Genomic DNA, 17,711 nt, shown 5'->3' on the forward strand with positions numbered 1-17,711 from the left:
AAAAACTGGTGGGACTTCCCTGGTGGCGCAGTGGTTAAGAATCTGCCTGCCAATGCAGGGGACACGGATTCTATCCCTGGTCTGGGAAGATCTCACATGCCACGGAGCAACTAAGCCCATGCACCACAACTACTGAAGCCCGCGCCCTAGAGCCCGCGTGTCGCAAGTACTGAAGCCTTCGCGCCTAGAGCCCGCGCTCTGCAGCAAGAGAAGCCACTGCAATGAGAAGCCCGTGCACTGCAACAAAGAGTAGCCCCCGCCAGCTGCAACTAGAGAAAGCCTGCGTGCAGCAACGAAGATCCAACACAGCCAAAGATAAACGAAAATTTATAAAAATACAGGCATATTAAAAAAAAAGAAAAACTGGTGAAATCCTAATGAAGCCTTTAGTTAATGGCAGCGTACCAGTATTAATTAGTTTTGACAACTGAACCAAGGTTACATAAAATAACATTAGGGGAAACTGAGTGAAGGCTGTACCAGAACTCTCCATACATTAGATGCAACTTTTCTATAAAGCTAAAACTATTCCAAAATAAAAAGTTCATTTTTTAAAATGTATGTTTCAAGAGAAAGCAAATGGAGCAAAATGTTAATAACTGGTAAATCTCAGTTGACAGGTATATGGATGTTTACTAGCCAATTATTTTAACTTTTCTATAGGTTTAAAATTTGTCAAAATGTGAAAAGAAAATAAAGTGACAGAAGGTTAAAAGCAAAAGAATGGAAAAAGATATTCTACCTGAACACTAACCAAAAGAAGACTGATGTTATTATACTAATGTTAGACAAAGTAGCCTTTAGGAAAAAATAAAGGAAAACTTCCTAATTAGAAAAGTTCAATTTACCAGAAAGACAGCAGAATCTAAATTTATATGCACCTAATCACACAGCATCAAAATTTATAAAACAAAAACTGTCTGAACTAGAAGGAGAAATATGTATATCCAGGGTCATGAGAGATTTCAGTACGTCTCCAAAACAAAGAGTACACCAAGAAAACAAAACGGTAGGATACAGATTTGAACAATTCAATCTGCAAGTATGACCTAATGCACGTATGTAGAATTCCACAACTGCAGAATAAACATTCTTTAAAAGCTCACATGGAACATATATAAAGAATGTTCATACTCTGGGCGATAAGCTTGTCTTTACGGGAGGAGGCGTAAGGCAGGCTTCCAAGGTGCTGGCATTGTGATATTCCTTGACACGGTGGTGATTACATAGGTTTTTGCTTTGTTGATAAATTCTGTTTCGTAGTTCATTTTTGTATGTATTTTATATATTTGTGTGTATATTATATATTTCTTATTGTTGTTCAGTTTATGTGCATTACATTTTACAACTTAAAAAGAGTTAGAATCCTTTAGGAAGGTAACCATCTCCCATAAAACAATAAGCCCAATGCAGCTTATTTTTCCTTCAGCATTTCAACTAGTTGCTGTTTTTTGCTTCACACCTGATGAAGTAATAGGCTTATGCTTAGAGGCTTCCTTATACAAAACTTATATATCTTTAAACATAAAAAATATATTCAGCCCAGCAAGACATTTATTCTTAAGAGAGACACATAGGAATTGAGACTGAGGGAACAGAGAATCCATGAATCCCAACTCACACTTAATCCAAGGAAGTATAGGTTAATAGGCTCATTTAATAAAATAGGCACAATCACTTACAATAGTAAAATTATTTTCCTTTCACCTTTCTTTTTTTTGGCCAAGCTCATTTCATTTAATTTGCCTAAGTTAAACATTAAGTAGGCTTTAGGCCCCAGGAAGGATTACTTTGACGTTGGGAATAACTAAGGCTATGCAGATTGAGGGAGCAGAAAAGAATCTAATGGAGGGCAAACAAAACAGCTGCCCCAGAAGAACCAAACAAATATGACATGATTATGGCCCATAGTAATCTTAATATAATCTTTATATCTTAATCCTGATATAGTAGTAGTAGTAATAGAAGAAGGAGTATTCAGTAACATTTACTGAAGGCTCATCATCATCATCATCATCATCATCAGTAACATTTCTAAAGGTCTACCACCTGCCAGGCACTATGCTATATGTAAGATTTTCCTAGATTGTTTCATCTAAACATCTCACAGTAAGCCCAGAAAGTAGGTAAATTACTAGTTCCATTTTACAGATGAAGAAATAGGCTGAGTAACTGGCCAAAACCACCCAAGTAGCAAGTGGAAGAAATGGAAATCTAACATAGCTAGCCTGACTTGAGAATGTAACCTTATCCACTCTGCTATACAGCCTGTTCCTAGCAGATAAACAATGATTTGCACTTAATGATCTCTAAGGAATATTTCAGTTCTAATGTTCTATGATTTGCTTTAATGATTCTATAATAGAGCATTCAACTAGGCCCAGTAATCTCAAACTGTATAAAGCAAAATGAGGAAGCTCAATAAAATCTCTTTACATGACCTGAAAAGTTAGAATTCAGGTTCCTTAGGATTATCAGAGTTGGACTTTCCCCATATTAAACCCTTCAAGAAATGGAAATGTTTTTCTTGTCTGTCAATCAATACCTAATATTTTTTCCTCATATGAAAACAAATGGCACAGACAATATCAAATGACATTCCAGAAAGAATAAGAGAATTTGCAATGCTGTTGGCTTGATCCTTTTTGTTTTGGTTTTTGTTTTATTTATTTATTTATTTTTGGCTGCATTAGGTCTTCGTTGCTGGGTGCGGGCTTTCTCTCTAGTCGCGGCAAGCGGGGGCTACTCTTTGTTGCGGTGCTGCTCAGGCTTCTCGCTGCAGTGGCTTCTCTTTATTGTGGAGCACAGGCTCTAGGCACATGGGCTTCAGCAGTTGTGGGACATGGGCTCAGTAGCTGTGGTGCACGGGTTTAGTTGCTCCGCGGCATGTGGGATCTTCCCAGATCAGAGTTCGAACCCGTGTCCCCTGCACTGGCAGGTGGATTCTTAATCACTGTGCCACCAGGGAAGTCCCCGTTGGTTTGATCTTTAAACACAACTGGACTCAAGACAAATCTGATAGATGCAGATTTCTGGGGGAAATCCTAAATCCTAAAATTTCACCTAAATTTAGTGAAAATCAAATAAACTGTTTATAAACTACTGATATTAGCCTTGAAAAAATATTATTGGTGGTTAATTGAATATATTAAAGCTAAAAAAATTCTTATAAACATAAGACCTATTTGTTCTTTATACAAAATACTGAGTGATCATAATCAAGTCAAAATATTCTCATCTGTTCTTTTAAAATCATCATGAGAGTTCTTTTTAAAAAGCAAAACTAGCTGCCTAATTTACTCTTTTAGAAGAAAAACAGCTAACTCCACAATGCATATAATATAAAAAGTTGTTAGATACTCCTTAGCCTCATAAATAATATGAAGTATACCTCATACAAGAAGCATACTAACACTTTTGTAATAATCTGAAATACTAGAAGCTTCTGGGAAATGGAAATAATTTGTTAAAAAACAAAAACAAAGTATGGTACAACTACTTCTCTTTAAGGCCTCAATAAGGAAAAAAAATTTATTAGGTCCAGGAATCCAAGAAAACTTGGTGTATTTACAAATACATGCAGAATTTGATGGTTAGAAATGAAATCTATTTAGGTCCAGCCTAAGATTCTCATAGCCCATCTATAGGCACAATCATAGTAGTAATATCCCCAGAAACCAGGATAATCTCCAATGTGTCTGAATTTAATGAACCAGATAGATCATTGTATCACCAATATCTGCCCATAGCCCATTTTCATTAAGATGAATTTTCTTGCTCGTGAGGTCCACGTGGAAAACAGCATGCTCAGAAATGGGGGTCTTCTCAGCGTGCTCTTTTCCCAGGACGGGAACTCGCCGAGGCCCCAACAGTGGATCATCAAATCTCATCAGTTTCACTTTGGAAAGGTCTACAGCAAAAGAAAGTATCAATATGAACATTTAATTACAGTCACTGACTCAAACCCATGCCTGAGCCTGATAATTCACACTGGTTGTTATATCTAAAACAATATTTTCAGCAGATTACTAAATAGGACCCGATGTCAGAAAGCAAAGCTGAATCTAACAAATCTTCATCTTCTGTCAACTTTTACCCAGATCAAAGACCAGCAGAGATTCCGGATAACACATCTCCTGAATTACAAACCAAGGGGAGGGACTGATTCTATTTTTGAGTATTATCCTATATGGTCTCTCAAATCACTTTTAATACACTTCAGTTAACCATTTTTCAGAATATTAAAAAGCCTAAAGCTTATTTATCTTGCTTGTCTTGCTTCCTGGAATACTTAAAAGTTCAAGAATTGTGGCTTTTGGGGAAAGATAATTTTGGAAAAAGAATTACTACTCTAAGAAATAGCATTACCAGTTTCTTGTTTTGCTCAAAGGATGAAAGTGTATTAACAAGCTGATGAGAGACAAGGAAAGAAGGGGAATGGCTGGGGGAAAGGGCGCAGGTTTTAGAATTTTGAGCTTTTGGATGAGTTCCAACCCTCCCTTGCTTGAGATTTTCCTGATCTGCTCTTATGCAAGCTGATAAGATGGCTCCTGGTAAAGACAGCACTTGTCCCTTGAACAAATTTATGATCCAACAATCCTGCCAACAACTGAGCCCAAAAGAAATTTATTTATTTCAGCAATTCTGAGACTTTTCAACATCAAATGGTTTTATTTTATATGGTAGAAAAACACCATAAATGACTACAAATGCTGATTCTGGATTTACAGCTCATTCTAAGTGTAGCATGGCTAGTTTATACTTAACCTGATCCACAGAAACTGAAGGTATTTTCTGAATTACTTCCCACCCCTTTCTAAAGTAGATTGCTGGGTGGTCCATGAGCTACACTCCCTCATGTTGCCTTGAGAGTATGAAACTTAGCATGAGAGGGACAAGGTTTAAAAAAACATAAAAGGAGACATTAATGCAGCTGGCGGCTATGCCAGGAGTACAGGTTATCCAGGCATTCTATTCTCCTTGGGAAACAAAGATTAAAGGACTACAAGTTTAGGGTAGGGATCCTGGGGCTTATAGAGCAATTATCTGCAACTACCATGAAGGCAAACCCTGCCTAAGAGTCTTTGTAGAGTCTCTGCAGAGGCCATACAATCTATCCCCATATACAGCACAAGCCCTGAAAATTAAAATGGGAAAGGAGCACTTACAGTCTTCATGACAGCCATGGTCTTATTTGGGGGGAAGAACACAATTCATTTTAACAGCTACTGCAATTCAACATGCACATCAGTGATAGCAAATTATTTTCTTATGGAAGTAGTGACAAGTCCTACCGGCAGATTTTATGCACAAAGCCTTTTACGGAAGATCTGCCTGTCTCTCTCTCTCACTCTCTCTGAAACAGACCTCCCTCATCATTCCAAGCAATGCTGAATCAAACTATTTCAAAGAAGCCTTAATACCCAACCAGGCTTCTAAGTGGCAAAACACATCTGCTTTGATGTTTCACCATGTAGTTCACTACTGCCAATAAAATTATTGGTGCTTTCTTAGTGGTTTTACTATCTTTTCTTATCCCAGACCTCTCTTATCATTGAAAATGTTGAAATTTAAGTCTGCAACTACACAAGATTTAAGGCACTTAAAGATGAGAGTGATTGAGAGTCCCTAGGGATTGATAATGTGAAATGGAGCTTTTCACCTCCAAATTATTAGTTCATATGTGGCATGGGTGGTAAGTGATTTAAAGTCATTATCGTCAAATAGTTGCTCCATGGCCTTTGTGGACTGAATGACGATTTTAGCTAGTGCCTCCTGGACCTAGATCATAATCACCCTCAGTACAATTGGCACTAATTGGATGACTTGCTGGCTATCACAGCAGACAGACTGAGAAATATGTTATTGAATTTCACTCCTTTCCCATCTCATATACTCAGTCCCCTTAGATATCAAAGTATTCTGAGGGCTTCTGGAAAAGTCTTAAGTTTAGAGCTCTTCTGTAGATACTTGGAGGAATATCAATTGCAAACTCCCCCTAATATTTCTATCTATTTTCCAAATTCACAGTAGCCACTAACACCAAACTTAAAGCACTTCATGATAATATTATTCACAGCTAGAATGACAAAGGATGTAAGAATTATGCCAGAGGCTCAGTGAGAAAAGACGAGCTAAAGAAAACACATCAGTACAGTTCTAAAGAACCTAGTCAGTGCTGCATCTGAGTGTATTTAAAAGGGAATCAGGTTTCACATTATATTATATAATCCAATTTCCAATACAGGAATAAAACCTCTTATGCACTATAACCTCATAATAATCCTATCCAGCATGTCCACACAAATATCTATTTCCTTTAGAAGCCACCACATTGTTCTTCAAAGTTAAGAGTTCTTCCTATTACAAAAATTTCTCATGACTGAATATATGCAATATAAAACAGCCAAAAGGAGGGCCAAAACGGCTTCCTATATGTTCACACTTCAAAATTTTCAAGTTCTGCTTTTTGTGGCCTATAAGTTCTAAGGATGGCATTATCATTCTACAGTACCTGGTTTATTGAAGGAACACGCTAAATGTCTACAACAAAATGGATGAACCTTGAAAACATTTTGCTAAGTGAAATAAGACATACAAAAGAACAATATTGTATGATTCCACTATACAGGTACCTAGAACAGTCAAATACATAGAGTAGAAAAGTAGTTACCAGCAACTACAGGGAGGAAGAACGGGGAGTTATCATTCAATGGGTACAGAGTTTCAGTTTGGGATGATGAAAAAGTTCTAGAAATGGATAGTGTGATGGCTGCACATCAGTCTGAATGTACTTAATGCTACCGAACTGTACACTTAAACAATGATGAAAATGGTCAATTTTATGTTATGTATATTTTACCACAATTTTTTAAATGTCTGCAAACAAAAATATTCCTAGTCCTAACATATTGCTGGTACACAGTGAAAAAAGTATCAGTGTTTCCCTCATGCTAGTACACACTTTCCCTTCACCCTCACAGGTATAATTCTCAAGGCCCCATCAAACAATGTTTTCTCCATAAAATCATCTCTGATCACCACAGCTGGAAATAATCTCACCTTTTTCTGTGTGTAAATTTTACTATATCTCTCTTACTGTACTCAGCAGTTTCTCCTTAGATTATGATTATGTACTTCAATAGCTTAGTCCCCTACTCCTTCACTAGATGCAGCCTCCTAATGAACAGTACTTTGTGGACTCCCCAAAGCCCCTAGTACCTACAAAGGAGTCTCTGCATACACACTTATGTCTACACACACTACACGATATTCTCTCAAGAAATGACAACAGAAGGTACACACGAATGACTTCAAGAGAACAAAAAATACATGGTAGAATGAATTCCAAAGGGCTATTTTAAGTCTTCTATGTAAATGGAATGTTGTTACCCTGAATATAATTCCATAAATTGGTCACTGTATGGGATTTGTAAATCTTTTCAGAAAATTTTATACTGATGGTATTTGGCCCAATCAACTCTTGATTGCCATAAGAAGAGAGAGATTATGCAAAATAGGGAATCTCAACATTAATTTGTCTTCATAATTTGGAAGAAAAATAATACAGAAACAAACTAATTCCCTTCACGTTCTTCTCAGCGTAAGACCAGCTGAGTAATTAAAAAAAGAAGCTATACAATCCCACTACTGGGCATATACCCTGAGAAAACCATAACTCAAAAAGAGTCATGTACCACAATGTTCACTACAGCACTATTTTCAACAGCCGGGACATGGAAGCAACCTAAGTGTCCATTGACAGACGAGTGGATAAAGAAGATATGGCACATATATACAATGGAATATTACTCAGCCATAAAAAGAAACGAAATTGAGTTATTTGTAGTGAGGTGGATGGACCTAGAGTCTGTCACACAGAGTAAGTCAGAAAGGGAAAAACAAATACCGTATGCTAACACATATATATGGAATCTAAAAAAAAAAAACAACAGGTCTGATGAGCCTAAGGGCAGGAGAGGAGTAAAGATGCAGACTAGAGAATGGACTTAGGACATGGGGAGGGGGAAGGGGAAGCTGGGACGAAGTGAGAGAGTAACACTGACATATATACACTACCAAATGTAAAATGGATAGCTAGTGGGAAGCAGCTGCATAGCACAGGGAGATCAGCTCGGTGCTTTGTGGCCACCTAGAGGGGTGGGATAAGGAGGGTGGGAGGGAGATGCAAGAGGGAGGAGATATGGGGATATATGCATATGTATAGCTGATTCACTCTGTCATACCACAGAAACTAACACAACATTGTAAAGCAATTATACTCCAATAAAGATGTTAAAAAAAAAAGCTATAAGTTGTTATATCAAATCTAATCATAGGAGATCTAGACTTAATCTTGCTAAGAAATTAAGATTATTTACATATTTTACCCGGAGGCACACTGTCTAAAAGAAAGAATATGAGCTTTGGAGTCAAATATATCTAAGTTTGAATTCCAGCTCCAGGATTTACTAGCTGTATGAACTTTGCAAGTTATTTAGCCTTTCTAACCTCCATTTCATCATCTGCAAAAGGGGAATAATACCCTAAATGTTACAGGGTTGTAAAAGGATTAAATGGCCAACACATGGCAGACACTCAATAACTTTTACTCTGTTTCTCTTCCTTCCCCAGGAACAGATTCAGTCAAGCAGGTTAGTTTGGAATTAAGGGAATATGTTCCTTCATTCTGAATACTTCTGAGCATTGGAAATTGCTTATTACAATTTTAAAGCTAGATGGAATCCTGGAAAAATATCTAATCCAGTGTCCTCATTTCACTAAAAGAGAAATCAGTTTAGAGCTTAAGTGACATGGTCAAGCCACCAAGCTACCTAGTCACAATGTCCCAAAAGAAAATATAGGTGTCCTGATTCTGGGTCCAACACTCTTTCCACAACATTACATGACTGTCCCTAAGCAGGACAGTTACTTTTCTTTCTCCCCTCTGCTTAGAACTCATCAAATCCACAAGCTACTGCCAAATGTGCACTTCAAGGAAACCATTTACCTTTGATTCCTCGGTCCACCTTCATTAAACGCCGGATTATAGAATCACGGTTATCTCCTTGCCTGATTTCAATTTTGGTTGAGAAGTGGCCATTGAATGGCTGAGAATTCACTAGGGAAACTGATACACCAGGCTAAGAAAATAAAGAGAAAATGACTGTTATAAGAAATCAAACTTGAATACTGCTGAGGGAGAAGGAATCTCTGCTAGATTTTTAATGCCTAATGAAAGATTTAATTCTGGTATTCTAAAATCAAGACCAAGGGATACTCAAATATGAAAGAAAAAATGTACAAAAGGTCATGCTTATAACCAAATGCCTAGGTAAAAATGACTATGAGTACACATATCAATACTGATGATGGATAAAAACAATAATTCTATTTTCTCTTCTAAAACTACCACCATTTATTGAATTCCTACTATGTACCAGACACTGTACGAAGCACTTTATAGACATTATTCCTGTATCCTGAAAGACAGTTCCTTAAGACCCTTTTTCACAGATGAAAAGCTGAGAACCAGAAAGATTAACAAAGTAGCCCAAGGTCACATAGCTAGTAAGAGGCAGAGCCTCACCTTTACTGAGAATAAACTCATTTCTATGACATACTAACTCCCACATAATATAAACGATATAGTTAAAGAACTTGCTCATTATTTTAAGTGGAAAAAGTCAACTGAGCCTTATGAAACTTAAATACATAGTAGCTTAATGGAATCCTTGAAAGAAGCTTGAAATAAACATACTTGTATGGGGAAAACTATTTCATGTACCTATATTCATGGCCCAAATGACTGTACTTTTAAAAGCCACCATATCTTAATGAGACTATTTATAATCTGATGATAAATTTAGGAGGTCTGCATGATCATGATTACTTCATTCTTTCAAAATAGACTTCTTCTGCTTGCTGCATTTTCAATTAAATGTGGTAAAAGTGGCAGGATATATGTAAGTCCTCTGCTTATCAAGAAAAGTAGGGCATTTTATGGACTCTCACAATGGCACTCCAGTGAACTTTACCAAATGCTGCCATTCTGAATGGATTCTTTAAGAGTTAATAAATAAAATCTCCCCAAACTTCAAAACCTATTTATCTTCACCAGTAATGGTCAAAAAATAAGAAATTAAAAAAGCATTTCCAGTATAATGGGAAATGATGCATCAATCTGGTTTATGCCAGAAACCAAAAGTCTTGAATACCATTACTAAACCAAAACTCATCTGAAATATGAAAGCTCCTTTTCACTGTTTAAAAAAGTTTCACATTTCAATGTCCACTATCTTTTTTTTTAAGTCAGGTTTTGAAAACCATATTCTTATTTTTAAAATCACAATCAACATCTGATGCTACCTGTGATAGCAGAGTAAGGAAAAGTGAGGGTTGCATTAACCAGGGAATTAGAGGACCTCAAATCCAGACCCACTACTAACCAACTAAGTGGCCTAAGCCAAGCTAATCATTTAACTTCTCTGGACCTCACTTCTTTCCATCGTTAAAATGATGGTTTTAGATGTAAAGCTCTCTAAGGTCTCTTCCAGCTCTAAAATGCAATGATTCAGTGAGATTCTTTCAACTTACTTCTGTTCTAAAAACATTAAGTGGTTTCCCAGGACAGCAATCTTCCCTGACTTTATCTTCTGCTTCAGAGGCAAACTTGACTTCTATGTGTTCTAGCTAAGTAGAGGGGAAAGATGGAAGTCATTAGTATCACTTAATATGATTGGAATTAGCCATCACCTCATTTCACCAAAGAGCAAAACCAAGTTCTCCACTTATCACAAAATGGCCTGTGCAGTTTTATTATTTTCCATTTAAACATTATATGAAACCTATCATCAAGTATTTAACACTCATGTTAGATGCCTCATAGTATGTTATTTATATAGTCATGTTTACCATCTTCTATCAGGAAATCTGACATCTACCTGCTGCCTAAAACAAAAATCAGTATAAAAGGCTTTCACTCAAATAAATGGAAAAACTCAGAAATGTAGCAAATTGCATATACCTGAATACAAGATGACCCTAAATAAAGTGTTCCCATTGTCCCAGTGTAAATATCTAAGAAGTTTTTTGACCTCCATGAGTATATATGAACATTTAGAAATATACATAAAATAGATGTCTACTAATACTTACTTTATTAACACATTTATAATTACATGACATAAAATGCTTATTTAGAAATGCTTATTTCTTCCATTCCTGTATTTCATAAGACAATTTTATTCAAACTCTAAACCTGCACTTTTTTATATTAGTGTTTTCATTATTACTAGAACCACTTTTTGAATCCTCTAACACAATTTCCTATAGAAAATTATCTTTCCTTCTGCCTAAGGTGAATGAGAGACAGCATTTTTAGAATCTATATATTAAATTGTCACTGGGGCAGGACGATGGAATGGGGAGAAACTCAGATATGTGAAAGCTACTGGTAATGTTCTAGTTCCTGAGTTGGGCAGTAGATTCATGGATGGTGATTATATTACTAATTAAGGAAAAAAACAGGGCCATACATGGACCACTGATCATATATAATGAATCAAGGATTCTAATTAATCCAAATCTGTGATTCTGAGGTCTTAAAGGGAGGGGGTAAAAAAAGCAATCCAGAATACCCCATAATATGAGAGATTTTGAAAGCATTTGAATATAAGGCCTCTCCTCATTTTTTTTTACGGATAACTTTGAGAGGAAATCCAGGCATATAAAGTTAGTATTTTAGGAATAGAATAACTGATAAGTGAAATAAGAGAACAGATCATTTCCTCTTCCTGTAACTTCTATACCACCCATTCTCTTTCCCCCCAAAATATATTTGGCAAAGGTACTAAACATAGAAGATGAAGTTTATAAAAAGGTTTATTATAAAACTAAAGAACTGGACTGTTTACGATAGTTAACTAGTTGTTATAATCCCAGGCCCCTCTTACCTCAAGGGAATTGGTCAGATAGACTATATTCTCCATGAGCACTGCCTGTTCGTCAAATTCTAATTGCAAATCCAGAACACGAGGTCCCATCTTCTCCAGATTTTCCTAGCAGCCAAAATGGTTTTGAAAAACAAAATCACATTAAGAATATGATGAAAAGAACATATTTCTCCCAAAGCAATCAGTCTCTCAAGTGATAATATCTTCAAATTTGAACAGTTAAAGGAAAGGCCTTGGACTCATGGTTTCCCTTATCTATGTTTGCTCGCTAATGAAATTACTCGCTGAGAGTAATTATCATTTAAAGTATGATAAGATTAAGACAGCACTGAAAAGACTAGAAGGACAAGGTTTTCAGATTTATAAAAGAAATATGATTTCATCATTGTTAATTTACCCTGACTTTATATGCAAACCCAAAGAACTCACTTTGACAAGGAATCAAACAAATGTCTTAAAATACCCCTTCAGGTAACAAATAAAATAAATTAAATTAAATTAAATGTTTCCAAGATACCACATCTGTAAAGCTATTTCAAGAAACAGTGAATTAATAATAACCAAACAAAACATTCCTATAAATTTAAAAATTTTTTTAAAAGTCAGATTATATGGGTACTCAGATAATCCTGCGACATATAAAAAACCATTTCTTAATTTTAACATTAAATATCAATATTTTCTGCTCAAGATGTAACCTTCAAGACCTAAGTTCATATGCACAAATACAGCTAACTGCCTAGAACATGTTTCACTTACATGAAAGTGACCTGACATGATTCTTAATATTCACTACCTTCATTTACCATCCAAGTTGTTTCTTTTCCCATGAGGTGCTAGAAAACCCTTTTCTTATTCCCCGATTTATTAAACACTTTTCAAAGTTTCAAACCACTAATTTGCCTCATAATACCAAGTAATACCAATATTACTGAAAAAATATTTTACTACTCAAAAAATCTAACACTGGTTTTTCAAAAAGCCAACCTTTGAATCTAACATCATTTAAAATCAGTTTCACTGGATTCTATAAAGCATGTCACCAAAATTAATTGCCTCTGCAACCAACAATGGGATATTTTGTTGATTTCCCCATATTGACAATGGATCTGACATTATGACCAATGGCACTAGCTGGGAACCAATGAATTATGAGCATACCAGCAAATGTAACTTATTATTGTAGGTCAAGCCATGATTTTAAATTATTTCTGAAACTTCAAATACCATAAGGCTCAGATAGTTGACTCTGGTTCTAGGAGAATTAAAAGGCTTTCCTAAGAACACAATCTACTCCAATACAAGACAAGCTAAGAGTTTTGGTCTCTTACCAGGCAGGTATCTGTAGCCCACAAGATTCAATAATTAATCTAAAGTATAAGAATAACCATTACATGCTTAGCAGGCTGGAAGACACTGATATACATTTTCTTAAAAATGTACTGAGCCTACTTTTTGACAGGTAGTATTAAAATGTATTATGTGTATTAATTCATTTACTCCTCACAGCACTCCTAAAAGGTAGGTTCTATTAATTTCCTATTTTATAGATGAAAAACATTGTGGCCCACAGAATTTAAGTGATTTGTCTAAGTCCTTCAAACTAAAAAGTGACAGAAAACAGGATTTGGGCCAAGATTTGTCTGCCCCCAGAGTCTGAGATCTTAAGCAATATACAGTCTTCTTTCTGTTTCTCTTTGTCAGGAAATCCGCCAGATCAGTTATATATATGAAAAAGACTAAGAGTTTAACCCAAAGATTCTCAATGGGGGAGCTATGGTGGGGGACTGATTTTGCTACCAGGAGATATTTGGCAATGTATGGAGGCATTTTTGGTTGTCACAACTTGAGTAGGGGAGGGAGAAATTCTACTGGCATCCAGTGGGTAGAAGGCAAGGACACTGCTAAACACCCTATAGTGCACAGGACAGCCTCCCACAACCAAGAACTATCCAGCCTAAAATACACATAGAGCCATTGTTGAGAAACCCTGATCTAACCACTATAAACAACGTTTATCCCGTTAAGCTAAACCTATACAAATGTAGAATCTTGTTCCAGTAACTGGATCTAGTAAAAATACCCCAATGTAAGCCAAAAGACCATGCTTCCTCCTTAAAGTGAAAAGAAGGGAAGGTATAATATGAAGAGAATCATTTAGTGCAGTAATTCTCAACCAATTTTTCTTCCACAATACATATATTTCACACACTCAGCAATTCCACAGGTAAATCCCAAATGTGATAACTCATTTCCACAACCACTGATTGAAAAGTGCTATTTTAGCAGATTTCTTGGGGGAGACTGTGCCCAAAGTGTTCCTCTTACTTCTACTATCCTATCTAACCATTACCCATGTGGTCACAGCTGCACAAGGTCCACAGCTTACCTTAATCATGGCGACAAATGGCATCACTTTCTTCATGTATTTCTTCAATTCTGGCAAATTGACTAGTTCACTAGCAATGGCCTTGTTATCAGGCAATTTTCCACTGTTGGTCTAAAAAAAGAGTGGGAGACGAATGTGAAGAAAAATATTTTAAAGATAATATAGGATAGTAGATGTAGCCAGACATGAAATGGTGGCCTCTACCAATCTGCTAGAGAGCAGCACAAGAAGGTGCAGCCTCTAGCATCACGGGGAAGTGAAAGGTAAATGAATAATACAGAAAGGAGTCTCCTCTTTCCTCTAAATTCAAAGGACACATGTTTTTTCGGGTAAAGGAGAAGAGCATGTGCATGATGCTGAAATATTTAATTTTCCCTTACACTAATGATACCTCTAGGATTGTAACATTAGATCTTATCTAGTGATAAAATGGTCTTATAAAAATCCTATTTGTCTTCAAACTTCAAACTTCTCAAAGCATTTCATTAGTCATATCAAAATGAAAACTATACAACTATCATATAAGATGTATTATAATGTCTGCTTTTGAACACTCTGCCTTATAAATTGTTACCACAAATGTGAAAAAAGAATCTCTAGCTATCAACCTGTTAAAAATAATATAATTTCTATCTACCAAAAATAAATATCTATATCATAAGCATTAATATGCACACAGTCCCAAATGAGCTGCCTGAATTTAAATTCACTCGTGCGAACATCAATAGAGGAGAAATAAAGTAAGCGGCCTTTCCAGACTTTTGGGTGACCTATTTTCTCCTTATTGTAAAAGCATCACACCAAAGCCAAGGGTTGGGAATAAATCTAAAAGAAAAGTAACATACAGTAAGATTTCCAATAATCTATTTACTGTCAATTCTAACCTTTACTAGAGTACATAGGAAAAAATATTTTCTCCACTTGCCAATACGTTGCTTTGAAATACATAAGAAAAAGGAGAGGGTGGAACACACGCTTTTTTCCTTATGTCACGAAAAAGGTGCCATATTGAACATAAGAACATTCTTGTTGATTATAAACTGACATTCTTTTAGTTCTTTTGGATGAAAACAAATGAAAATTTTAAAGGAAGCTGGTCATTCCAAATAATGCCAATAGATGATGTTGATTTCAAACTATGGAATCTAGTCAATAAATATAAGTAAAAATATAACTTCTAAAAGAACAGTGGTGATTAATTTTTTAATATCTGGGACATTACATACCATATTCGGTTCTTCTGCTTCCTTGAAAATGCTGGTATGAATATATACGCCACTGAGGCAAAATTTCATTTTTCTAACTACCAAAGTAGCTTTTACTCTTTTACTTAACGTAAGTCAAAACTCTGCAAGCAGATTCTAAAAGCTACACTCCATTTCTATCAAACGCAATCAAAGGAAGAGGTAGTTCTCCATAAAAACAGGTTCACATATTGTAGAATACAAAAATACTTGCTCTTCTCTTTCCATTAAATCTTACAAATATAAAAGTTCTTCTGAGTATTTCTCGGTTAACCAAGAAAAGTACTGAGGCAAAATTCCAATAAAGGTCTAGAAAATCAAAACTAAGGATTTTTCTTTTATATTACCACTTTATGCTTTGGCCATAATCCCTATTTGGTCTCTCTCTTTCTTCCTCTTTTTAAAGTGCGCCTTAATGGTTTCTGTCCACCAGTAACTGTTGCTTATAACCTGAGCAAAAATTCTACAACATATACTTTGTTTCCATATTTTGAATGTGAAAGGAAAAAGGAAGGTGAATTTTTTTATCTAGGAAAACCTAGAACTAAGTTTAAATATTGAGTTCCCTTTAAATACAACTATCATATTTAATAGCTATTTACCTGACAATCAAAAACACAACATCAAATTCTCCATTTCTATGGGTAATTATCAAATTGGACATTTTCTTTTAAATTACTCAAGAGCCAAGCTTCAATTTTTTTCAAACATAATAACGTTAAGCCTTCATGAATGCCAGTGTTCAAGGCACAACAAATCCAAAAGGCAAACTCAGTCCTTTTGCTTCATAATTTTAACCACACATATGAAAAAGTCCCACACCTTCTGATTACATACAACTAGATCTAGTATTTTTTTATGAAAGTTTCAGAAATGATGAAAAACAGCTTTTCCCTCGGCATCCATTTAAGAGCCACCAAGGATAACAAATGGCACTCCATGCGTAAAGGTAATTAAACAAAGCTGCCTGTCTTTCTTCCCCTAGACATTGCCAACATCCGAAAAACAAAAGCAGCATAGGCAGAACACGACACTGCTGGGGTGAGGTGGGGGGGGGAGTCTATTGAGAACGTCACCTCAAAGTGATGACGCAGAACTGACAGGGTGATATGTTGCCAAGACGGATAGTTCTTCGCCACATAGATGGTGCAATGTGAAGGCTTCTGAGGGAGCTGCTTGTCAGTCTTCTACAGGGCAGAAGAAAGAAAAAACATATTTAATCACTTTCATATACATCAAAAATGAAAGAACCCTCTCCCAGTATATAGCACTACTGCCTTTAACTTAAAAAATATGCATACAATAGAACTACATTAGAAATGAAAATAGCACTACATTAGCAATGAAAATGGCCCTAAGGAAAGTTGTCTTTATTTTCATTACTATTAAATGTTATTTGACCAATAACTTTTAAGGAATGACATTAAAAAAAAAAAAGACTTCACCTTCCCTTTAGCTGGTATCATATAGTTCTTGAGTCGCAATCTAAGGTCATGTGCTACTTCCATGAGATACTGTGAGGAGCATATCAAGCTTTCATCCACAGGACCTGCCAGAGGCCATGAAGCATTCATAACTGAGTCGGGCTTTAAAAAAAAAAAGGTTCAGTGAGATTAGACAACACAACTATTTTATGATTCTTGGTTACAGTTTCATACCAAGACATGGTGTGTAACTGTGTGCTCAAAGTTCAAACCTGACTACACATAACACGCGTCCACAGACCCTGATCTAATGTTCCCTAGAATTCAAGCTGTGAAGTCTGACTCTACATTCTTAATTAGCATCCATTTGTACAAGCATATTGATACCCACACACATATGCTCACTTTCAAAGAAAATTATGTAATGCTAATTTGCCTAAATTTAATCTTTGTTATATAAATTATGCATACTCTCAGTTTTTATCCTACTAATACATCCAGTACTGAAAGTATGGCTATTTGGAATATATATCATGAGCACATTTTTGCATTGTTCACACACTGAAAAATACAAAAGAGCTTGGCTAATAATGCTGGAAAGGAGTTATTAAACCAGCCAATCTGTTTATCTGTAAGCCTGGGAGAAATAAATTTATCTTCACAGTAAGAATGCTAATATAAAATCCCTGAATATGCAGCC

At 35.8% G+C, this 17,711-nt stretch overlaps 1 protein-coding gene across 1 annotated transcript in view; it reads right to left on the reverse strand.

Annotated features, from left to right (window-relative positions):
• Window positions 1–1,536: 1,536 nt before the first annotated feature.
• LARS1 (leucyl-tRNA synthetase 1) overlaps window positions 1,537–17,711 on the reverse strand; it is a 68,229-nt gene continuing 52,054 nt past the window's right edge. Inside the window, exons 26-32 of the mRNA XM_060143902.1 lie at window positions 17,033–17,173; window positions 16,664–16,774; window positions 14,344–14,454; window positions 11,955–12,059; window positions 10,597–10,692; window positions 9,011–9,143; window positions 1,537–3,910 (exon numbers count right to left, since the gene is read on the reverse strand). Coding sequence (XP_059999885.1) covers window positions 3,705–3,910; window positions 9,011–9,143; window positions 10,597–10,692; window positions 11,955–12,059; window positions 14,344–14,454; window positions 16,664–16,774; window positions 17,033–17,173 — 903 coding nt within the window. The 3' untranslated portion in view covers window positions 1,537–3,704. The remainder of the gene's footprint in view (window positions 3,911–9,010; window positions 9,144–10,596; window positions 10,693–11,954; window positions 12,060–14,343; window positions 14,455–16,663; window positions 16,775–17,032; window positions 17,174–17,711) is intronic.

The sequence above is a fragment of the Lagenorhynchus albirostris genome, chromosome 3, assembly GCF_949774975.1.
Source record: "Lagenorhynchus albirostris chromosome 3, mLagAlb1.1, whole genome shotgun sequence".
Taxonomy (NCBI): domain Eukaryota; kingdom Metazoa; phylum Chordata; class Mammalia; order Artiodactyla; family Delphinidae; genus Lagenorhynchus; species Lagenorhynchus albirostris.